The 24,181-nt window shown below is 36.7% G+C and overlaps 1 protein-coding gene across 3 annotated transcripts in view; it reads right to left on the minus strand.

Moving 5' to 3' along the window:
• Positions 1-24,181, minus strand: part of SSBP2 (single stranded DNA binding protein 2) — a 199,315-nt gene that overhangs the window by 18,230 nt on the left and 156,904 nt on the right. For 2 of the 3 annotated variants that reach the window (XM_072860678.1, XM_072860676.1), the window contains 6 exons: positions 18,968-19,016; positions 16,974-17,009; positions 11,762-11,816; positions 8,486-8,556; positions 7,082-7,160; positions 3,966-3,994 (listed from right to left, as the gene is read on the minus strand). In XM_072860678.1, the coding sequence (XP_072716779.1) occupies positions 3,966-3,994; positions 7,082-7,160; positions 8,486-8,556; positions 11,762-11,816; positions 16,974-17,009; positions 18,968-19,016 (319 nt within the window). The remainder of the gene's footprint in view (positions 1-3,965; positions 3,995-7,081; positions 7,161-8,485; positions 8,557-11,761; positions 11,817-16,973; positions 17,010-18,967; positions 19,017-24,181) is intronic. The other variant, XM_072860679.1, reaches the window with a different exon arrangement.

Below are 24,181 nucleotides of genomic sequence, written 5' to 3' on the forward strand. Positions count from 1 at the left end.
GACTTCCACTTTTAGAGGATTTGTGATGGAAAAGGAGCAGTCAGGAAAGGGAGGGAGTGAAGTCATGAACTTCATTATGAAACGTTTATGTCTATCACAGTTCTTCCCCTGATTTTTTTTTTTTAAATCCAGAAAAATTGATTGCAATATTGCTGTCGAGATTTTCCTTACACAAATGCAAATCTGGTATGTCACAATAAATTTAACACAAACCTAGTGCAGTCAATGGGCAAGCTAACAAAATGCGACTCCAAGCAGTGGTCTTGATCAAAGTGACCAAATCATAACAGCTGTAAGAACCCTAAGTGAATTTGTTCTCTTTTTCTTATGTTATTCTCAATTGCAGTCCTGACACAGTATGTCTGTTAGCAGAGAGATTTTTTCTTAAAAAAACCCAATGTATTTTGCACTTTGAAAATACCTGCATGCAGTCTTCATTTAGTATAACTAAATCTGCAAGAGGTCAAACTTTGAATGAAAAATAACAAACATTAAAAAAAGAGAAAGTCCCCTTAATTTCTTGGCACTTTCCTCACAACTACAAAGGCTATCTATCCTACCCTGGCACTTTAAAGATGTACAGTGGAATGGTCACTAAACAGAAAATGGGATGGGACAGCTATGACTTCTACTTCCCCTTCATACCATATTTCTGCATGCTCCCCTTTGTAATCATGAACTCCCATGCAGACCACTGTCCATAATTTAAATATTGCAACATATTCCACTGTTCCACAGGATTTACTTCGCCTCCAAAGAGAACAAAAAGCGTTGTTCCCAGCTTCACCAAATACCAAAATTTAAATCAGTTACTTTTTGCTACTACATTAGTGGAGTGGTATGCCTGATGGCTGTACATACTGTCTGCTTTGCAATGTACTTTGTACGGTTAATGAAAGGCTGCTGTTAAGATCTCCAGGAATCACTGGACAACACATCCATCAAAGACAACTAAGAGCCTAGCTAGTTAATTAACATCTGACAATTAAGTTTGCTATTCAGTGAAGTTAGTATAGCAAATATTTAGGGATCCGCAGCTTGAAAAAGGTTGAAAACTATTGCTTTAGTTCAACCATAGCTATTGTACGTTAAGCAGGAATTAATTCAGGGAAGTCCTCTTGCCTGTGTTATGCAGGAATTCATACTACACAATTGTATCAGTTCCTTCTGGCCTTAAAATCTATGAATATAAAGTTTAAAACCCACTAAGGCCTTGTCACATTTACTTTATATGATGCTCCCGCACTTTTGTTCGTTCCTGGGGGATTTACCCCTGTTTTATCTTGCTCTGTGTAGCTGAAAGCTTTGAAATTCTGCAATCACTACAGTATGCCAGGCCCAAAGGTTCAAATTCCTAACATAAACGCTTTTATAGCAACTCCCCTGGGCTGCTTTTATGGACAGTATGGGGTCTAGCATTGTAGCACTAGCTGAGTTTTTTCAAAGCAAGTATGTCTTTGATGCCTGCACAAATTCCATGGGCACTGCAAGAAACACTGGTTATTAATGCTTATATGCATAATTTCAGTTCATTTACTTCCCCCATCTCAATCTTCTTCATAAAAACTTCATGCATTGCCATTCAGCCAATTAAATTAAAATCTTATCCAGAAAATGTAGCTCTGAATTCTGTGAGCTGTACTTGTTCTACCAAGACTGGATTAATTTTCTGCATCTCCTGGGAACTGATAATCACCTCCCCTAATACGCATTTTACTCCACTGAAGTCCTATGCCTGGACTTCAGCATCACACACACCCAAACTATGTTAACTTCAGCAAACAATTTACGTCACTGGAAATCTACTTGTGAAAAAGCCAACTGCAAGACTAGCTGGTGATGTATGCAGGGAGACTGTTGCCTCAACAAGAACAATCCTTGTAACTGTGTACAAAATTGGAAGGCAGCCACCTAATAATTTTGCAAGCATCAGCCCCAGAAATCTGCTATTCTTTGCAAGCAGAACTCTTCCATTCAAGTTTCAAAAGCATTATGTACTATTACCTATCCAAAATTACAAATGTTACCCACACACTTTTACTACTATCAACCAAGGCTACATATTGGGCAGTGCTACTCAGAAAAATACATTTAAAAGCTATTATATATAACGGTGTAACAGGACAACTCTGTTACTTCCAAAGTAAACACCATATTTTTTTTTTAGTTATTTGAAAAAGACATGCACCAAATGTGATTGCCATGAATTATTTATTATGGTTAACAAATTACAAGACTTCCAGGTAAATTTTGGATTGAAGTTTTCAGAGCTCCTGATACTTAGCACATATGCTGACACTTAATAGAAGTGGGTTGAATATAGGCTTTTAAAAATAATCCTATGCCAAGCTAATGGAAATGTTTTGGGTTATTTCCTTAAAAAATGCTGCAGTTTTCCATAAAAATACTGAAGAAAAAGTATGGGCACTGATTTAAAAAGTGCTGTACGCTTATTATCTCATTGGAGGCTTTTATTAAATCCATCACTGCACATCTAAGCACAGCACAACTAAGGCAACATGGTCATTTCAATCCATCGTTTTACTCTTTGCAGAGCCTGAAAATGTTATAGATCTTAAAAAAATGTACAAAAATACAGGATTGCTACAGACACTGCTCCCTCCCAGGAGCAGCAATGGCCTTGGACACATGGCTGAGGTCCTTCTCTCCAGGAAAGATATATGCTAAGCACACTTTACAGGCTACCCCTCTCCCATACCACACCACCAGAAGACCACAAACTGGGTACGGGGTCCTCCCTCCCCCTCTTTGGATACGTATCACTAAGTGAAGAATGATTCCTGCCTTTTGAACACCTGGAAGCGTATTCTCAACAAATTCACTCTACAAACTTCTGTGTTAACCCATGGGAATTTAGGTGAGCGTTTTGTTCCCTGCATGTTGGCATCTCATCATAGCTCCTGAGCACAGCCCTACAGCAAGGTCCCTAGAGTGACTGGAGCACATGCAGACCAGCCTTACACAGATTTGAAGTGGTGAAGTCTGCACCGAGAGAGATCCAGTGACCGCACCACAGTACTCGGTCCTAGGGCATCCAAAATACACCGGCAGCTGATATGCTCAGAACAAACTCATACTTCTTTCTTGGAAGATTGTTAAGAATTTTGCTACAAATGAATAGGTTATAAAATCTTAACTGAAACAATCTCTTCATCAATTTCTGTATTTATAGATCAAAAGCAGGAACGTGCAGGGAGATGGCTGTAGTGATATATTTGTTAGTTTCAGTCAGTTACATCTGAAGATGCTCAGTACAAAACATAGTGTTTTGCTGGGGACAGATTTATGCCACTTTATCAATACCAAATAAGCTCATTAGTTCCTAAAGTAATGATGATCACATACGTAGTAGTTTCATTTTTATGGAAGAAGTGACACATTCAATCACAATATTATTTTCCATAGATGCAAACCCCTTGCAGGTTAAGCTCATGTTCACTTCCGGTATACTATTTAATGGTTGTGATACCAAAATAGTGCTTCTTCTGAAACTACTTCTTAACCTAGCTTTGAGGGACTTACACTAATGATTAAGATATTAACATTGCCTTACAGAGGTGACAAAACCAATCAATGCAGTACATAAAAGTAACATCCTAATGACATTTTCCCAAATTTATATTTCACTAGAATTGATTATTAGAACTATATTCATTTGTTGTAACAGTATGGAAGATTATAACATGATCAATCAGATTATGAACTGGATATTAATCACATTCATTAATACACATTTTTATGCAGTAGGAAGTAAGATTACTATACTCCCTATTGATTATATTGTTTTCACATTTTCAATTAATACTAATTCTGTCTGCATAGCCTCCAAAGAGTTGACAAGCAGAAAATGTAGGTATACAATAAAAAGCTTTGTAACAGAGACAAAGAAAATATGTTTACAATGAAATATTCTAAAAATTTTAAATATTTGATTAGATACTCACTTTGGAAATACTGTCCATGTCTCCTGAGCCTTAAAGTAAAATAGACAATTATTCAGTTAGTTTTGAGCTGAAGTTAATCGAAGACATTTTTCATAGTAAATATATAGTGTAACAGCAATATTTTAAAACAGAACCAACCATGCATCATCTCACTTCCTTCCCCATGTCTCTTTCAGTAAAAGTTTACAGTCAGTATTGAATAATGTTAGGCCTATCTCTGTGTACACACCTGGTGCAAAAAGTGATGAAAAGAATGAAGGACACACTTCTGACCTGTATCAGTTACTTGGATGGCATCCTTTCAGGATGAGACAGCCCAGCACAACTCAAGAAACCGTATGTCCAACCTCCCTGTCCTATTAGCCATTGTAGGGTACAGGTAATGCAATTAATTTGCAGTATATCCACCTATGGGAAATGTTGCTTCAGCTTGAGAAAAAAAAAGGCAAAATAATGTATAACCAGTAAAAGTTGATGTTTCTGCGGAAAAAAACCCACCACTGGTTTTACTGAACTTCACCTATTCAAAATTTCCCAGCAGTGGACTATCCCTAAGGTCAGCTGTGAGGGTTTCATCAATGTCGTTGCTCCCAGAAGCAGAAGCCTACTACCGAAATTGGCTGAAATGCCATCAACTTCTGATGCAGTACAAATACTGATGATTACAGTATCTTTCAGAAGAAAGCTGGTGATCCTGAGGACCAGAGTAAGAGAAACCAAATAAAATTAAATATAATGAGTGCAAGACTATTGGAAAGAAATGTTTTCACATGCTGTAGGTCTCAGGTAAAGGCAAGAATAAAGGAAATATAACTTTAGGATGGATATATCAAGAAAGGCATTTTTAGCAGCAACAGACAATAAACAATTCTGGTCACCTATTTTCAGGAAAGACAAATTCTAGAAAAGTACTGAATATAAAACTAGAAGAGTATCGGAGAAAAACAATCAAGAAAATGGAGTTGTGGGAGGAGACTGAAATAGCTTACTATACTTAGCCAGGCAAATTAAGGCTGAGAAGGAATATGATTTCTCTCTATAAATACATCAGATACATAAATGTTATGAACAGTCATTTTGTCATGGCCCAAAGGATAAATTTTGGTGGAAATCAGGAAAAGACTTCTTTCTAACCATCAGAGCTATGAACAGATATCCCATAGAAGAGTTGTGGTCAAAGAAGTTGGAGAAGTTCAAGATGGACCTTGACCAATTTATCCACCTGATTATGAGACACAGCTGCCTACTGCAGCATGGAAATCAATACAGCAGATCTCTCCCAGCCCTCCTCTTCTAAAAGAACTCAGGTTCCAGTTTAGATATGAAGTTACCCCTAGAAAGCAGTCATCATTAATGTGACTAAGCACATCATCATTTTCAATAGAGAAAATAACTAACCAAATGCTAGGTACACGTAAAATCTGTCTATAACTGTTTCAATTTAATTTTTTCTTTTAGCTAAGAAATAATTCTCAGGCTATAGAAAATGACAGAAAAAGATGTGATTACCTCTTACACAGGTTTTCATTTATTTGAATGTAATGTGCATCATTATTAATTAAGGCAACAGTCCATTTTAGGATTGTAATATGTAAAGAAAGGCTGTAAAATCATAAGGTGTCCTTATGCAAAGTAATCTATGAATTTCAGGGATATATTTCCTAGGAAAAAAGATAATTCTACTAGAAGATAGATGCCTACTGCTGAATTTTAATCATTCAGAACACGTCTGCTAAATGAGGTTTGATGGCTTAGGTTTTTTTCTCATCTTGTCATAGCCTTTTCAGATTTCTTCCTTCTTCTTACCTCTTTATACGTCCTGTCTCACAGCCTCCAACTTTTGGAAAATGAGTAATAGATCTCCACCTACCATGGTAGTCTGGACTTAAATGGTATGGAGTGTTCGTTGGTCCGTGCCTGTGCTGGGAAGGCAACAGAGCTTTTCTTTGGGTATAGAAGCATGGGGAACAGTGGCAGCTTGGCTTCTGCCTGCCTGACCTGTATCTAGCTTGCTTGGGTTTCTCCCCATAAAGGAAAGCACTGCTCAGCAGGGTGTTGCTGGTGCCCCTTGTGGGCATCAGGCCAGCTCCCATATATAAAGAAGAACCTTGCTAGTGGACCAGGGGGATAGAAGAAGAAAGAAATCTGAAGTGTTGGCAGCTTGAGGTTCCCTCTTGTTGTTGCCTGCATGACTGACACCCCTTGGTGCAGTCAGAAGTGAAGAGTACAACACAAGAACCATATTCAGAGCTACTGGCCTGGTGTTACGGTATGAGTAGAAATAAAAACAAGGTATTTATTTACCTTGTGGGTATGAAAGAGGAAGGCATAAATGCAATTTATTTAGCTGTGGCTTGTTTCTTAAATCTCTTTCAAGTGTCTATCATGCTTCCAGCAAAGATTAAGAGCAAAGCGTTTGGTAGGATAGTCAGGAGATGTGTGTTTTGCAGAGTTGTGCAAGGCTTCTCCCCTAGATACAAGTCCTTCAAAAATCATAGTGTCAAAAGTCAAGCAGTACACTGTTCCTCCTGCCTCTGCACGCCCTGACAAGAATTCATGTTCTTTTGGGTGCATTAAAATTGGCACCTGTCTGAAGCTGCTAGTGGGGATGGAGTAACAACACTCACACTTAACAGACATATGGCCAAGTATAGAACAAATGAGGATATCTAAATGTTGGGATAAAACCACCTTAACACATATATCAAAATATGTAATAACTTACTTCCAGGTAATTGATAAGAATGTGCACCAGCATGTTAAAATGACATGTCCCCAAGATTTTTGAACAGGAAGAGAGGTAAATAAAAATGGTTCTTAAGCCTTCACCTCTATGTTACTGCGATGGTATGCTTTTAGACTGGTGTTCATCAACTGGAATAAAACTATACTCTCTTATATAAATAAAATACAGTATTTTTCTTCCAGAGGTGTATGATGTATGCCAACTCATATGCTTAAAAAGTATCTTAAACCTTCTTATTGATATATATACAGCTTTTTTGGTTTTTAAAAGGTTTTTACACACCGTCTTCCACACAACTCAGAGAACTAGTCATAGAAAATGGTACTAGTCATTGAAAATTCACAATGTTCGTAATATTTACTATCATTACCTAATGATCCATTCATATGATGTGAATCCATTCCACCCAGTCCACTCATAGGTCCATCTGACCCTGGCCCCATTGGAAACTACAAAAGGATCAGACATTAAAAACTGGTATTACTGTACAATTTTTTGTAGATGATCTAATAAAAAGAAAATATTCCTCAGGAAAAAAAAAGTAAAGGAAAAATGCACAGTCCTAGCTCTGAATGCGCAAGTCAAGTGAAAGTCTTTCATGTGAAGACTGCAAAAACATCATTGCTTTTGTTGACTTTTTCCAATACTACCTTCATGATTTTTGGAAACTCTCACCTCTGTAGGCTGGAATATAACTCAGGAATAATTTATTATTTACTTCAACACTTTGTGTATGACTTTTCAAACCTGCTAGTGCTGACCTAGCTCTACTCCCATTGAAGTTACAGGAAACTTTACAATTCTCTTCAATGAGTAAGTGATTAAAAGCTTTCAAACCCCACCTTATCCATACTGACAATCAGACTACTCTGCATTACTTTTGCAGCATGAACAGTTTCTGTCCAATTTCAGATATTAACCTTAAATTTAGTTCTTAAAAAAACTTAAAGACATTAACTTTATAGAAAAAGTTCTAAAATTAACTGCATAATGATTTAGCAATATCTAAATATCTATATTTTAAAGTTCTACTGGCCTTTTTTTCCAAAGGCCCATAATATATGGATGATTAAATGAAATATGGTTGTAATCAGACAAATACAATAAAACTGAAGGCATAGAGAAAGATCAGTGAAGAAACAAGTTCTACCTAAGAATCCAGATTTTTGTCAGCTCTAGAACTGCTGAAATTTAGACCAAAATAGTCACAAGTTAACCAGTTCATTAGGCAAATACTTAAATGTTATCAATAGGTTTCATTCTTAACCCATTTAGATAAGCAGGGAAGTTTGTTTCTTCTTAGAGGTATTAATTTTATCCTTTTTTTACAGAACAGCAGGGCAACATAATACTGGGTCACTTCCAGCAATTTTCTCCTCCCTTTTCAAGGGCAGATACTTTTTTATAACAAAAGTTTGAATCCTGCAAAAACTAATGCTTAGTGGCAGCTCCTAGGATGATGTCCTATCTCACAGAAGTCTATTGCACCACAGGGTGACAAACTAAGTTATCCTCAAGATCCACATGCAGAAGCTTCTAAGGTCTTTTCCATGTAGAAGAATATGCCCCAAACATTATTTTGCATGTATTGTCATGATTGATTTGGGAAACATTAAAAAGTACATGGCGGGGGGGGAGGGGAGGGGGGGGAGCAACTGAAATGTCACCCATAAAAATGGAAAACTTAGTATTAATGATATGTGATGGAAACATAGTGTTTGGATTAAAAAAGGCTGTATAATTCAAAGAAGTATTTAACTAGATTCATAATTACATTAGGTCTGTTGGGTCCAGGTGGTACTGCATTCATTAAAGTGTACATGTTGTCTCCCGAGTTGGTTGAATCTGTAATAAGAGATTATTTTAAGTGCTAATATATACCTTTCAATAAAACTACTCACCTAATACATTTCCTGTCATTTTGTTCATATTATTTCTGTGTCTGAATCACTGATACACAGTGGCAATATAATGGAAGATTTAATTCCCTTTCTATCTATTGCTACCACACAACAGAGCTATGAAAAGAAATAATTGCAATGGTCCCTAAGTGACTACTTCTAGACTCTAGTTTTATGCATGACTGTTAAAAGGTTTATAAATCACGAAGTATCTGTAACTATTTAATTCCATAGACCCTTTTTCCTGGAGATCCAAATTCACTCCTCTTCAATATTTTCTATAAAACAGGAGTTTCTTTCTTATCAATACTTCCTGTAATTTGTTTTCCATCTGTAATAAATGATAAATAGCTTCTCATTATACAGACTGCAAGTTAGTACAGTGAATGAAAATTTTTCATTCTTATCCATGTCAGTCTATTTGATTTCGGATATATCTAACTATTCAGTAGAACATTGTGCTAAGATCCTCGCTCTAGGGACAGCTTTAGCTGATATATCTTCATGGTACAGTGTGGTGCAATGCTTCAAAAAACCACCTGAGTCCAAAACCAACAAAACCACCCTGGCACAGCATGGTGCCTAAGCCAGTAAGTTCTGCCAAGAGTTTCACTTGGCCTTGCCAGGTGTTGACACAGCTGTATTGTATCTCAGCCCTTCTCCTCCAATCAATGCACATCAACTTTCAGATGGAGCACATCCAGAGTTGAAATGCAAGATTTAATTAACAAGACACATAGAAGACAACCTACATAACTCTTCTGGTTGAACTTAAGAAACCAATGCCTAAGAAGCATTAGTAAATACAATTTTTTCATTCTGATCTCCAGCTTATCCATACTGCTAACACACATCAACTCTTAACACCCTTCATCGGTATTTGTAAGAAAGAGAAGGCAAAAAATGCAGCAGATAGATAGTAGACGAATTAGGCAAAAGCCTTTCCCAAGGGAACCTGATGATAGCCAGGTAATGAAAAAGTTTACTGAGAGGAGAATGACCTAAGGAAAGCCTACATACATCCCTAAGGGGGATGATTTAAAAAAGCATTGGCAACTCTGGAAAATCAGTACCTCTACAGTATCTGCAAAAAGAATAAAGAATAGCTCAGTACTCTGTACCTAGCTCCTCCAAAAGACCATTCCACCTCTTTGAACCAGAGTTTTGAGATTAACAACACACGCAAAAAGCACTGCTGAGCTGTAATTCCTTTTCCAAGACAAGGTGATAGGGGACTTGTGAGTCAGAAGCGAGAAGGCTGAGGCCAGACTGAAACGTGTTGGAACTGGGAATACAGCCTGACCTCCCACAAGAATGTATTTGTACATACATTGGGCCGTTAAAATCAAGGTCTTTGTGTACTCCTTAATCTTGCTGAGACAGTTTTCTAAGCATTCATTAACCCTGGTGAGTAAATAATTCCATTATATACAGAGGACTAGGTATCACTACAACATCCAAATATGCTGTTGAGGAAGAGAGGGAACAAAAAGCTTTTAGCCTAAAGTTATGAAAGTAAAATTAGCACACAAAAAGTTATTTTTCATGTTTGATGAGATAGGCAACAAGTTCTTCAACCACCAGATCCTTTTGAAAAACACATCCCTGGCTCTCCCTGTGTTCTGCTGCTCATGTAAAAATACATATGGGTCAGTTGAGCGATGGGAACCCTTGGAGCTGGTTTGTCACAGAGGCAAATAAGTACCTTTGCAAAATTCTCAGGTGGCCAATTTCTAAGTGTTTTCATAGTTTGGAAAACAGAGCCTCAAAACATCTTTGAGTATGTAACTGAAAAGGGGAACAACTGTCAGCAGAAGCTTTATTTGAGATGCACACGGACAGCCTAACATGTGCCATAACTGCAGTGCTGACTATTTTTAAAAGTGCAGGCTGCCCATAAGTTTGTTTATGTTAAAAGAGACTCTAACTTCTAAGTGCCAGCTTGCACTGATTGTCTTTTTCACTAATAATATGAACATCAAGGAAGCCCTATGCATTATCTCAGGTTGCATTTTTTTAAAGCCCTGGAATTGTATTTAATGAAGATATTATATTGGTGCAAGAAGTTTTCATGGCCTGTTAGAAAACTTCCCTAACATCTTGTGTTGTAGAGGACAGCAAGAACATATAGGACATAGGACTGAAGATGCTGTAACATCACCGAGGTGAACAAGTCCCTCTTAGATGGTGAAAGTGAGTTACAAAGGCAGATGTTGGCCAAAAGGAGTAGCTACTTAATATTGAGTTACACAAGATAAAATGAGTTTCATTTTAGCAGATTTCTGGTGCTGTCTATGGGGGAATATAGCATCCTCCACATCCTGCAGTTCCACCTTCATATTGATATCTTTGCAGAACATCGATGGAGGGAAACACATCTAGTTGGCCATTTTTAAGCCTTGAGAAGCTAGCTAGCCATCCTGAATCCTGCCATCCTTCTCCTTGGTTCTTCAAACCTTAGTGGCAATGTGGCCAATCTTTTGCATGGCCAAAATCTCCAGCTGGTCAGAGTTGCAAGATACAGACCATGTTACTTGGGGAAACAATGGGCCAGTTGAAGTTCTGGGAACAGATCACTGGTAGTACATGAGAATGGCTCCTCTGGGGCCTTACTCCTCCACTGCAGGACAGAGGAGAGCAATCTGTCCAGCATGAACCTCTTCCAGTCATATAACACAGCCACAGGATGCAGCCATGCCCAAGAGTCACATATTGCTCAAGAGCCACATGTTGGTCAGGTCTATCCCATAGGATACTACAGTGGAAGAGTCACCGCATTCAGAAATCTCCTGATTTACAAACTGGTGGAATTGTCCCGAAGAACATTAGCAAAACCAAACAAAGACTCTGTCTTCTTTCCTTTTTTCCTTCCTATTGCTGAAAATGTGGAAGAAAAGATGGGCTCAAAAGCCAGAGAAATTAATTGCTTTGAACTTTACAGATATAATGGTTTGTATCTATTCTATCTCTGCAACATAGCAAGGAGAGAAAGAGAGTGAAAGCGCAGGAAAAAAATTGATACAGGAAGTACAAATCTAATTATTTCTCATTAGCTGATTTTTCATTAAAAACAAAGTCTGAAAAATAAGTTGTATACTTTCTAAAATCCCTTACAATATTTTTTATTATTTCCAAGTATATTTCAGTACCTGCAGGACTAGGCATGATAGGTGTTCCTGGAGGCCCTCCACCTCCCGGAGGACCCTAGAAAGGGTAGAAAATGTCAGTTAGCATGAAAGGAAAAAAATACTGCAGTAAAAAATGAACACAGTACAAATGGAAAAAAAAAAAGTATAATGAATATCATGACTTGCTCTGGTAAAAACATGCACATTTTCTGATAAGCTAGTGAAATAACTCATCACAGATTTAAGACAAGGTAATTGGTCAGCACGCTCTGGCACAGACTTCTGATGTATGTAGGTATACAGATACAAGAATATCCCTTAGTCAATAACTCTGTGTCATGCTGCTAGTCAGACAAGACAAATACCAGGAACAGGGCCTAAGACAATTATATTTAATTCCCTCAACCTACTTTTATTACCACTGGGTTTTCAGCTGGCATTTCTGTTTTGTTATACTTTGTACACAGTCAATGGCAGAGTAACCAATGTTTGCTAAGCACAAAACAAGGGGGTGTCCTATGGGGACACAAGAGCCTAATCACCTCAAGAAAGCTTTCTTTTTTAGGCAGACTTGGTATCTTGATGCCATAGGCATCTTAATTCTGTCTGTATAATATCCTACAATTTTTTAAAATAACATCTGTATACATAATGTGTTCTCAAATTAATGACAAATGGATTAAAAAAGTCAGGATAATGCTGGGTACAGTCATATCACTTGCCTAAACTAATCAAAGATAAAAAAACAACAAAAAAACCCATCAAGGAACATCTATTGTCTTAGTTTCAGGTATTTCTGTGTTGCAAATCTGTTTATGACTAAGAACTGTACACAAGCTGCTCTGGTTGTTAAACAAGCTTTTTAAGGTTCTTTAAAAATTTCTCCAATAATTTTATCTAAACATCCTAATTGTTTAGTAAGAACAGAACCATAACTCCTTGCTTCCTATGTTTGCAGATCCACTAACATTTTTAAGTAATGTGAAAAACTGCCAACTTCCAGTTTGCTAAAAATGTGTCAATAGAAGTCAATAAATATTGACTTTCCATAATAAAAAATACACAGATTTCTAACAACAGATTATTATTTTCATTGCCATATGACTCTTATTATATTTTTATCTCTTTTGTTATTGTTGTGGTTTAGCCCCAGTTGGTAATTAAGCACGACCCAGCCGCTCGCTCACCCGCCCCACCCTGGTGGGTTGGGGGAGAGAATTGGGAGAGCAAAGGTAAGAAAACTCGTGGGTTCAGATAAGAACAGTTTAATAATTGGAAAATAATAATAATAATAATAATAATAATAATAATAATAATAATAATAATAATAATAATAATGAGAAAGAAAACAAGAGAGCGAGAGAGGAACAAAACCTAGGGGGAAAAAACAGTGATACAACCGCTCACCACCCGCTGACTGATGCCCAGCCCATCCCGAGCAGCCATCGCTACCCCCTGGCCATCTCCCCCAGTTTCTATACTGCCCATGACGCCATATGGTATGGAATAGCCCTTTGGGCAGTTGGGGTCAGCTGTCCTGGCTGTGCCCCCTCCCAGCTTCTTGTGCACCTGGCAGAGCATGGGAAGCTGAAAAGTCCTTGACTGGTGTAAACACCACTTAGCGACAGCCAAAGCATCAGCGTGTTATCAATATTATTCTCATACTAAAATCCAAAACACAGCAGTACACCAGCTACTAGGAAGAAAATTAACTCTATCCCAGCTGAAACCAGGACAGTTATATTGTAAAATAGCAGTTATACTGTTCCAGACGGGAACATTTTTTCAGTAACACTGAACATAAAGGTTTGGTTGTTTCTGTCTGCTTACAAGGACATTGCTGAGATTTGCTATAATTCACTGAGATATTTTGGAAGGAAGCAGAGAAATCTTGGATTTAAAACAATAGACCCTGTTTCTCAATGGCCTACTTAAAATAACATTTCTTACAAAACATTTAGCAATAATATACTAGCAAACACTATTTTCAGACAATTAAGCTCAGTTACATAGCAGCTTTCTGATTGATACCGTTCCTCCCCAGGTTTGTACAAGTAAAATACTTGCAGGGGGAAGCACCTCTCTCTGGCAGCCAGTGATTAATTCACAGTCAATTGTAGAAGAAACAGAAATCTTTTACCTAGAAGCAGCAGCACATCCCTGCAGTCAATCAACATATGTATACCTCTATGCCCTTATATGTTACAGCACCTACCAGTTCTTTATCTTGTGTTTCCCCTTGTTCGCGAACTAAGCAAGGTCACTGAGTATCTTTTATAAAGCATGATAGAACAAAGGCTTGCTCCACCATGAAACCCACAGATCAGCTTATAAAAATCAAGGCATAATCACAACTTCATTTCATACTGCCAGCAGCCACATAGCTTTTTTTCCCCCAAATTACAATTGAATGTGTTAGGATTGGGCTTGCCAAAACCGTCTGAAAAGCCTATTTAGCCCTCAGCAAGAAGAAATTTCCCCATTGCTGTTGCAGAGCTACAGACTCTACATTTAAAGGGACCTTTCGGTCACATATATGACCCTCTGGCATCACACGCTATGACTTTTTATCCATGTACTTATGCACTCATCTTGCCAACTTGATTTTTTTAGGTTTATATATATTTTTCAGCATCACATAAAGAGGTATAGAAACCACTAACTGGTCATTTATTAGAAAAGTTACTTATCACCACTATTAGCATTTGTATCTAAGTTTAAAATTGCATTTACTCGCATTGTTCGTGTATTTTCTCCTCTTAGAAAGCTTGTTAGCATCAACTATTTTCTCCCTGAAAATATATTAATATGTAATCGAATTACTTCTCAAAAACCTGTCTGATAAACTAACCAGATTAAGCTCTCAAAGCGTGTAGTTCCACATCATGAATCCTTTGGCTAAAAACCTGCTTTAAGGGCTCTCCAGCCCACACCTTGTCCCCAAACGCTCTCTTGGAAGCTACTGCCTCCCAGTTTTGCTTCTTCAGCTGTTTGTATGGCTGGAGTTCATGCATTCCTTTTCCAAAATGTGGTGAGCCTTTCTGAAGCAAGACTACTCTCTCAGCATCAGACAAGACATGCACTGTGCAACTATTTATGTTGGCAGAAGAAGATTTCAAACCTTCGTCCACCACTATCCTCTGCTAGCAGCAGTCTCAGCTCTGCTTGGAGCTCCCTCTGTGAGTGTCCCTCCACTATTCTGGGTCACCTGAAGTGCTTCAGCAAGGACCTGGTTCTTTAAATACTTCAATCAACTTCAGTTATTTTGGACAAAGAGGAACTCATCCAAGAAACTCCAGTGGCAGACCTGAAGGAGTGGTAACCTTCAGCAGAAGATGGGGGACAAGGAATCAGGCAGCAACCTTTCCCACTAGCACAGCTGGAGTTCACAGAGCACATCTGATCAGGGGCTCAGGCATTTTCTCCAATACTTCAGTCTTCCGTGTGTCTCATTCTTGCACCTTTGCATCTTTTAATTTCCCTTCAATGTTGCCAATTAGATGTAACATTCCAGCATCAGTCTCATCATTATCACTGAAAGAGGTAAAATCACCTCTTTACTCTTACTCTTCCTCTATACACTGAAATATGATGATGCCCTCTTTTTGTCCAAGTCATTTATCCCAGCTGACCTTTGGCTTGATGTGAGTACAACAACAGAGTCTGCTACTACAACTTGCATTTTACTTAGGTTTGCTTCTTTACAGTAATTTTACATAGTATCTCCTTTTCTAGTTTCTCAGAACTTCATACTTTTAAAAAATGATAATATTAAGTCAAATATTCAAAAAAAATCTTAAAAATCTGCAACAATAACTGATCACTAATGTCTAGGGCAAAACCAACAAAGCCTCTTCCCAATAGAGAGAAATTTATGAAGTTCTGCAGTAAAAGAATTGGTTTGGAGATCAGCAGATTTGGACTGTTTCCACTAAACATGTGGCAAAATGAGTGCTACAGTTACAGACACTTATGAGAATCATAACCTTTTTCACAGCTAATTGTCTAAATAAAGGACAAAAGAAATTGCTTTTGTCTAAACAAAACAAGCTCATCCTTGAACTCATCCTTCAGCTTTAGCCCTGCAGGATCAGCTCTCTTACAAAGACTGAAAGTAAGAGAAACCTATAAGCAGCACAAACAGATGAAAAAACAATGGTATATTTTCCTCATAGTGAAGGACCTGCTATTTTCACATTCTGAAATAGCTTCAGGTTTTATGCTGGTTAAAGCCAATGCCCTGCAGTTGTCTAATCTTCAGGTGATAAAACATGCAATATCAAAAGAGAGGTCTACTGAAACCTGACCAACCAACATAAATTTGGAATCCAACATATATATACATATATATAGACACACACACATATAAAAAATTCTCCCTCGGTACCCCGTGACACCAGTACTAAGCATGTGATAAAAACAGATGAAACAATATGCCTTAAAAAAGTACATCAGAAGTACAAATAATCCAAGTACAGCAGTAACAACAACAATAAAGAACCTAAAAGGATAAACAAAGTTTATCTCTTGGGATAGAGACAAAAACCAGCAGTATATACTCCAACAAAAAACATTTTGTTGATAAGTAAAGTGTATTTGTTAAATTCCAGAGAGAGGGTTAGCATTTCGTGTTCTTTTGAATGACAGCTCAATGTTGGGCATATTACAAAGTTTTAACTATTTCATTCTGAAGTACAGGCTAAGAAAAAACAATACCAACTAATCCATAATAAAATAAGACAATGTCTGTGAAATGAAGACATAACAGACTACGGAGAAAAAAAGAATTTTCAAGTCTTCAGAAAGTAATTATAAGAATAAAAATTAGCTATAAGGACCCATTCGTATATCTTTGGGGAGATAAAAGCTTGTTCTAATTCTTCAAATGCTTTTTTTCCCTGAAGAAGTTCAGAAACTCTTACACAATATTGTGCTACCAAGAAAACTGGGGGGTTTTTGTCCTTTACTATTGAAGACAATATATTGTATTGGTTATATAAATGTTTGCTGAAATAAAACAGCACTCAGGGCAATTTTGACCAGACTGGTAATGATTCTAGTAATGAACATCAACATATACACCATAGATGGCAGAAAAAAACCTAAGTGCAGATCAGATGTTGAGTTCTCAACCAATACACAAGGGTTCTTCTTAACATCTGGACAGCTATTCCTTTGCCTAAATAAAATGTAACATCTCTTCTAATAAGCAAACACACACAAGTGTACTTACTACATAGTTCCCAGGAGATGCTGAAGAGTAAGGTATCTGTAATATCAACAGAAACAAAACAGTAATTTCTTCTGCAGTGAGATGGAGTCCATATATACATTTATGTACAGCTGTAGGTTAACACTTATCTGTTTAATTTATTTCACAGACACAGTTAAGGATTACGGAAAAATGCTACTGTTGTCAAAACAAACACCTCTTCTTTCCAACAACTTGTCATTGTAAGTATGTTCGAGTCCAAAACTAGCAATATAGACACAAACCAAATTTAATACTCAATATGTCAAATAAAAATATTTCCATTTAAGATTACTATGCCCTAGTAGCCACTTTAATTAAATTAATATGAATAATTCACACATTTGAATGTCTATAGGCTGAGGTCTCCTATCTGCTCTCCATTGTTTCATAGTAAGTGAGGCATGCACTTTTAACAGCCAGCATAACTTTTTTGAGATACCAAGTTACAAGGTCTAGTACCAATCCAGTTCTTGCATCTACTACAAGAGCCTTCTTATTCTTATTGCGGGAGCCACAATAAGGTCTGTAAAGATCTACAGTCTATAGTAAAAGGTTAAGCTATAAGATTATTAAGGTAATATGCTTTATAAACTTAAGCAGCACAAACTTGCATTTAAGTCAACAGGACTTCAGAGTCATCCCAAGCATGCACTGAATTTGTATGTTTTTATATATACTTAATGTTGATTAAAATCTTGACCATAAAAGGAAAAGCAACTCTCATCTCTTTCACCCTAGAAGATACCAATTTTATTTCTTTGCATCATTGTTTTTTTTAAAAGGACAGTGTTCTATTTTTATTTCAAATTCAATTGTGGTATTTGTTACAGAGAATATCTGGAGAAATCCAGTTGCCTGTGAATAATCCGGTTTTCTTCTTTATGATAGCCCTTGCAATTATTGTCTCTGAAGGAGCATGGACCAACGCTATTATAGGAGGATGGGGTAAGAATTAAGCAACTGTATTGACAAAATACAAAATTATTTTGCAGCATAACCATCTTACATGACTGTAGACAACTTGTCAGCCAACTCATTTTTACAAATACATCTATTACTGGACTTCTCAATTAATTTCACAGAATGAAAATATTTCAATTATTGGTTGAAAAACATCCTAACATCCATTTTAGTTGAGTACATGCAAAAGAAAACTGAGGAAGAGTTTCAGCTCTTTTTTTTCCCCAATTGTCTTTAGTAGAATTAAAAAATCAAAATTGAGAACAACAGAAAGAACCAGGCTAGTCTGTCAAGCCAGACCTATCTTATCCAACTGCAAGCGCTAAAAAGGGACACATTTTTATATTAATGATGTATTATCACTGAATGAAAATTAAAACTTTACCTTTGTGTTTTCTGAAGAAATACCAGACACTGTTATTCATGTGGGATGCCTCACTGACCTCCAAGCTGCTATTAGACTACCTCATTTTGTAGTGTTGCAATGAAATTCAATAGACTGCACTGCTTTTTACAAGAAGGACATAAAAATGGCTGATGTGTTGCAAGCAATTGCTCTATGATTCCATATTCCCAGTTAAGGGCAGCAAAAGTGTTTTTGTTATGTAAAATATGTGAGCACACATTAAGCTGTATCTTAACAAGCTGTGATTTCTGTAGAGCTTGCTGGCCAGATAGTGTTGACCTAACTCATCTTACTTGTGCTAAAGGAAGCTAAAATGTATTTTAAATCTACACCAGGATAACCTTTGTGTTATGGAACTGCTGTAACTGATGTAAAGATGCAGAGCTGTTGTGTGATTATGAACAGAGCTGGGTATTTGCAGGTCCATGAGCTCTCTGTTCAGATGTGCTCCTCACTGTACCTGTTCTGCATTAGGATTATGGGGAAGAATATAAAACATGCAGTATTCTATTTGTCGAATGAAGTGGAATTTCTTTCCTGGTGTATTGATAAGAAATAGTTTCCTAAATATAAGATGATGTCTAATATATGTTAAATATTTACTTACAGAATTGGCATTGGTTGGGTTTGGCCAAGGTCTACCACCCCCAGGACCCCTGTAACAGAAGACGAAAGATGAGACACAGAGCAATCCTCGTCTTCTGACCAGCTCTGAGGAAGCAAATCAAAATAATCTGTTTCCAGAGTAAGGAAGAAGATGGCTTTTTTCAAATTAAAGTGTGTTTATAAACCATAACTACACCAAGTTATAATGCTGTAGCAAAATTCTCGCTGTTGCACTACCATTATAATTTAATCAGTTTATGAGATAATTAAAGATAATTTATTTATTATTACAACCCTGCCACTTGCATTTAAGACACTTCAGTTCCTGATTCATTCTGGTACTTCTGTACTCTTCAGGACAGGACCTGCCAGAAAGGCACCATAAGGAGTCCTTCCCCACTAGCGACACTGCCAGAGGCTACAGTGGAGATGGCACAGTTTTGCATCGGTACCAAACACTTGCAAATTTAGGAAGTGCCAGACATTCCCCTTTTATATTCTCAATGAAACAATTTGAAAGACATTGCAAATTTGTGTCTCTTGAAGTGCTTTCCTTCTGTTCACAGAGAATTTAACTGTGTTACATAGATGCAACATTTTAATGTGGCACAGAAGTTTTGCAAGGAGTAAAAAACAAGTTCCCAAATTCTTTTAAGTTCTCATGAGGAGTGCTTTTCCCTCTACTCTGTTAAACTTTTTAAAAATATTTGGAGGAAATATCACACATTCCACGAAAGTCTACTTACAGTACAGACAAAGGCAGAAAGGTACTAAAATATAAGTGTAATTTCAGTCATAGAAACAGTACTGTTGCTTACATAATTAAGTACCTTCCTGAAGAATTGAGGATGCATGCATTTATTGAGTATGGATCTAGAATACTGCAAGTATAGTAAGGTTTCATTAGTGAAAGTGATGCTAGTACCTTATAAATGTTTTGGGAACACCTATTTTTTAAAAGAACAAGCCACAGAAAATATGTTGCTATAACCTGTATCTGATAATAATAGCAATAACAATAACAATAATAAATCTCATGTATTAAAAATTTAAAATATGCCATTTTACACATACACTTTAAACATATGTTTAGAGATGTATCTAAAAACAGTTTGCTACTTGACTAAGGCTACATTATCTCCACAGCAGTCACAGAAACATGAAATTTATCATACAGCAGGCAAAACAGAAATTTCAAACTTTTCAGACATGCTTGTTACACTTGGCCCAAATGGTGTACGCATGATTAAGTGGCAGCTCCCCAGCAGGAGGGACAAGAGTGTTTCACAGGCAGAAGACCTGTTTGATAAAGCCAACTCCAGCGAGACATCAGAGGGGTACTAAATGCAGAAGGGAATGGGGAAAGGAAAAAAGGAAAAACCATCCAGATAGAGCACATTTTTCTCACAATTCTTGCTGTTATTTTAAGTTTCTCACTCTTAGCTGAGCTCAGAAAAATAGTTTCGTGGTTAGGCTTCGTCTTTTAACAGTCCTGAGGGAACTAAGCCATGTGGGAGGTAAAATCTCCATGTTTATAGTCGTAACGTCTCAATAACCATAATTATTCCTGGGAGCATTAGGAACTCCTAGTTATTTATAAATAAGACAAAATCACTTTTTGAAGGCCCTGACAACTGACAGGCAGAGCAGATAACAAAACTTTTGCATTTAAAATGGTATTTTGGCCTCATTAGCTTTAGAAAAGCAACATTAGCCACCACAGCTTACCAGACATGGGAGAGTGATTTAAATATAGAGAAGAAAGCAGGCTTTATTAATGAGTTCAGGAAGTTTTCTACCTATTTTAAAGTCTTGCAAAACTAAAAACCATTAACTAGATATGTTGCCTTGCCCAAGGGATTTAATAGTGAATCTTATTTTTTTTATTACATTGTTGATGAAACTATAAAGAAATTAGTTCAAACAACCAACTGAAATAAATCATGTGAAAATTGATTTATTTCCACTGACATTATTTTTGGAAGGTCGGAAAACAGGAATGTAGGTGATGGTCTTTTCTGCCTTCTTCATTGGGAGGAGGGGAGGCCAAGCAAGGAAAGGGACTCAGAGTACTCATGCCCCTCAGGTCAAATATTCAGCAATTTCTCCTTTGCTAACAATTACAAGGTGAAATATTAGGTGTTCTTTTTTTCTTCTTTTTTTCCCAAAAAGTTGTTCCTTTTTCTATGTACCATATTTGGTTTATTGGATCCTCTTTTTCAGAGAAATCAGGAATATTTGTAACAACACTGGAAGTCTGTTTGCACCCCAAAACCCTGCATTTGTTTGTGTGACATAAAGTAACACAAATATATCTAGCAAAAAGCACCAAATAGAAAATAGCTGTGATGACACTGCAGATTACTCTAACTACAGAGATATTAAAAAGCCAACTCATATATATGATTGGGTTAAGCCACAGCAACATGGAAATTTAGATAGGCCTTACGAGGGAAACTCACTTTTCATCTAAAAAGCTGTTGGAATTTGCAAATTTACGGGAAGCCATGGACAGCTCTTAGTATAGACTTAGAAAACACTATAGCAAATTCTGCTGGAAAGCCATATGGTTTTTGTGGAGCCAAATGCTGTTAGCTTATAAAACACACATTAAAAAATGCTACCTGCAATTTTTTTCAATGCACTGCAAGAGGTTTTTTCCCTTTATTAAATGTTTATTTTGGAAGCATCAACAGAGTCATAAAACATTATGATGAATGTACCAATTCCGAAATAGAGTAATTCATGAAGTATCTATCACTATGACTAATTACAGCTGCATTTTATCCTTAACATTAGTCCTAGAGTGTTGATCCTAGTACTTGAAAAAATAAAGTCTAAAATTTCAGTTTCCCAACGGGCATATATATTCAATCAGGAAATTAAACATCTAGACACAAGTTTGTGAACTGAAGTTAAAAAACAAAATCACATTTTTTTCTTTTCAGGCATGCCTGAGATATTCTTAGTGCTTGAGACAGCACTGCAGGTCACACAGGCCATTAAAAAGTGCCAGCAAGATGTAATACTGCTCCCTGAAATTTGCCATTTTGTTCCAAAGAAGGCATTTTTCCACAAAGAAATAAATCTTACTAAAAATGGCTACACCAAGTTTCAAGTGAAAATGTTGTAGGTAAAACAGTTATTGTGTAGAATAACATAGGATATGTATCAGCTGTTTCAAACAGTAATCTGATAGGCATTAGTTATGACAGAGCAAGCAATTATTTAGCAGTACTACATTTGTGGAGTATATGCTCCTGGACTGAAATACTGTCTACGAGCTCTCAAGCTGGTTGTTGCCATTTTTGACAATAAATAACACTTTTTCATCCAGAAAAATGTAAAATTATATTTGGCAGATATTCTGCTCTTAACCAAAACAGCTTCCTTTAGCACTTTCTGAGGAGTGAAAGCTGGATTTTAAACGGCAACTGTTTTTGTAGAGTACGCATTTTTATATTTTAACATTGCCAAAAATCCAAAAACATTGAATAGAACACTGAAAAATTTTCATGTAAGAAAAAGATACAGCTATGTAAAGACAAATGTACATTACTATAAGGCAATAGCCTTTTGTAGAGTTATCATGTTTCCTAGAAATGTAAGTGCACTAAATGACTTACACTGTTATTTCTTAGCACTGTGCTTTAGACGAATTGTAAGGGATAATAAAAAGAACGCATTTAACACAGTTGGGTCCATCTATTGCCATTGCCCACAGGTTATCCTTGGATGCACTCTGACTGATCCTGAAAGCTGGAATTGACCAGACAACGAAGACAAAGAGTCTTCACCAAGATTTTGGTGTAAGGACAACTTTGACAGCAGTAACTTTACAGTAAGAAAAAACCCTTATGTCCTGGAAATACAATTAAAAGAAACCTAGACCATAGTAACCCCTTTGTTTACCTTTTGATCAGTATATGTCATTCCATTTGACAGAGAAAAAAAACCAACTCTGTTTGATAGTAAAAAAATTATTCATGTAGGCAGGCATGCAATAATGGATCTCCTTACAACAGTCTGTGATTCAACATGTAACACAGGTCAGGATATGCTATAGCATAATGTTCCAGTACCAGCACTTTGGGCCCTCCTATGGCTTTAAAGTGCATTGTAATAAGGAAAGGGACAGTATGAAGTCTTGTTCAAAACCAAGAAAGACTATTCTGTTTCCATTTTCAGCTGAGCTGGAGTAAAAATGAGTTTGTAAGAAATGTAAAGGAGTGCAGTATATGCCTGGTAAGACATGGGGACAGCTATGGGTACCTACTTCATAATTATTGCTTCACATCTTGTTCTTCTCAGAAGACCATATACTGTATCAAAGTTCATGAATTTCCCAAGTAAAGGACTCCAGTGCATGGTGTCCCCTTCAAGAGGACATACAAGTTTAAAGGAAAATGTACTTCCCACATCGCTGAATTAAAAGAACATGATCTATGTACGTTTGCTGGCTCAACACAAGATGAAACGTGTTTATTAAATGCTGCAATATGGAAATGTTAGTATTTCAACCCATCTTCTCTCTTTCCGGCAGACCAGGAATTTTTGTCATCCAGGAACCTGTTTTCTTATTTTTCCTAGGTAAACTCTCATTTATGTGGATAAGTAGCCTCAAAATAATTATCTACCCTCAATTTTACTTCTACAACATTTTATTTTAGAAAGTTAATTTTCTTTTCTTATAATACAATCTCCTCCTGAGGACAATCTCTGCAGTGTTTATATTGTACTCACACTGAACTTCAAATATCTAAATATTTTTTCTACATCAATTTTATTTAAAAGAAGAAATGCCTACCCTTCTAGGGAAGGTTCCTAGAATTGTCTTGAGTCCAATATATGATGTCTATGATAGAGTAACAACCAACTTTAGTTATTATTTTATTTGCTTCAAGAATTCAAGGTATGTCTGGAAATCATACCTTGGTGGTGGATTTGGTGGATTAAATATTTTTTAATGGTATTATCTATCTCAATATCTATTCTACTCTTTCAGATTGGTAAGTCTTTACTTGAAATGAAAATTATCATATCTTATTTATGTTTCCCATAAAAATAAGAGTAAAAATGGGTATTGATGATATGATAACAAGCATATATAAATCTTCACTGTGTTTTCTGTATGAATCTGCTGAAAACTCATTCTTGAAAGACAAAGGTGTAAAAGGAGTAAGAAAAGAACATGTTCTCTGCTTTAGGTTGTAAA

The sequence above is a fragment of the Ciconia boyciana genome, chromosome 4 (genome assembly GCF_034638445.1).
Source record: "Ciconia boyciana chromosome 4, ASM3463844v1, whole genome shotgun sequence".
Lineage (NCBI taxonomy): Eukaryota > Metazoa > Chordata > Aves > Ciconiiformes > Ciconiidae > Ciconia > Ciconia boyciana.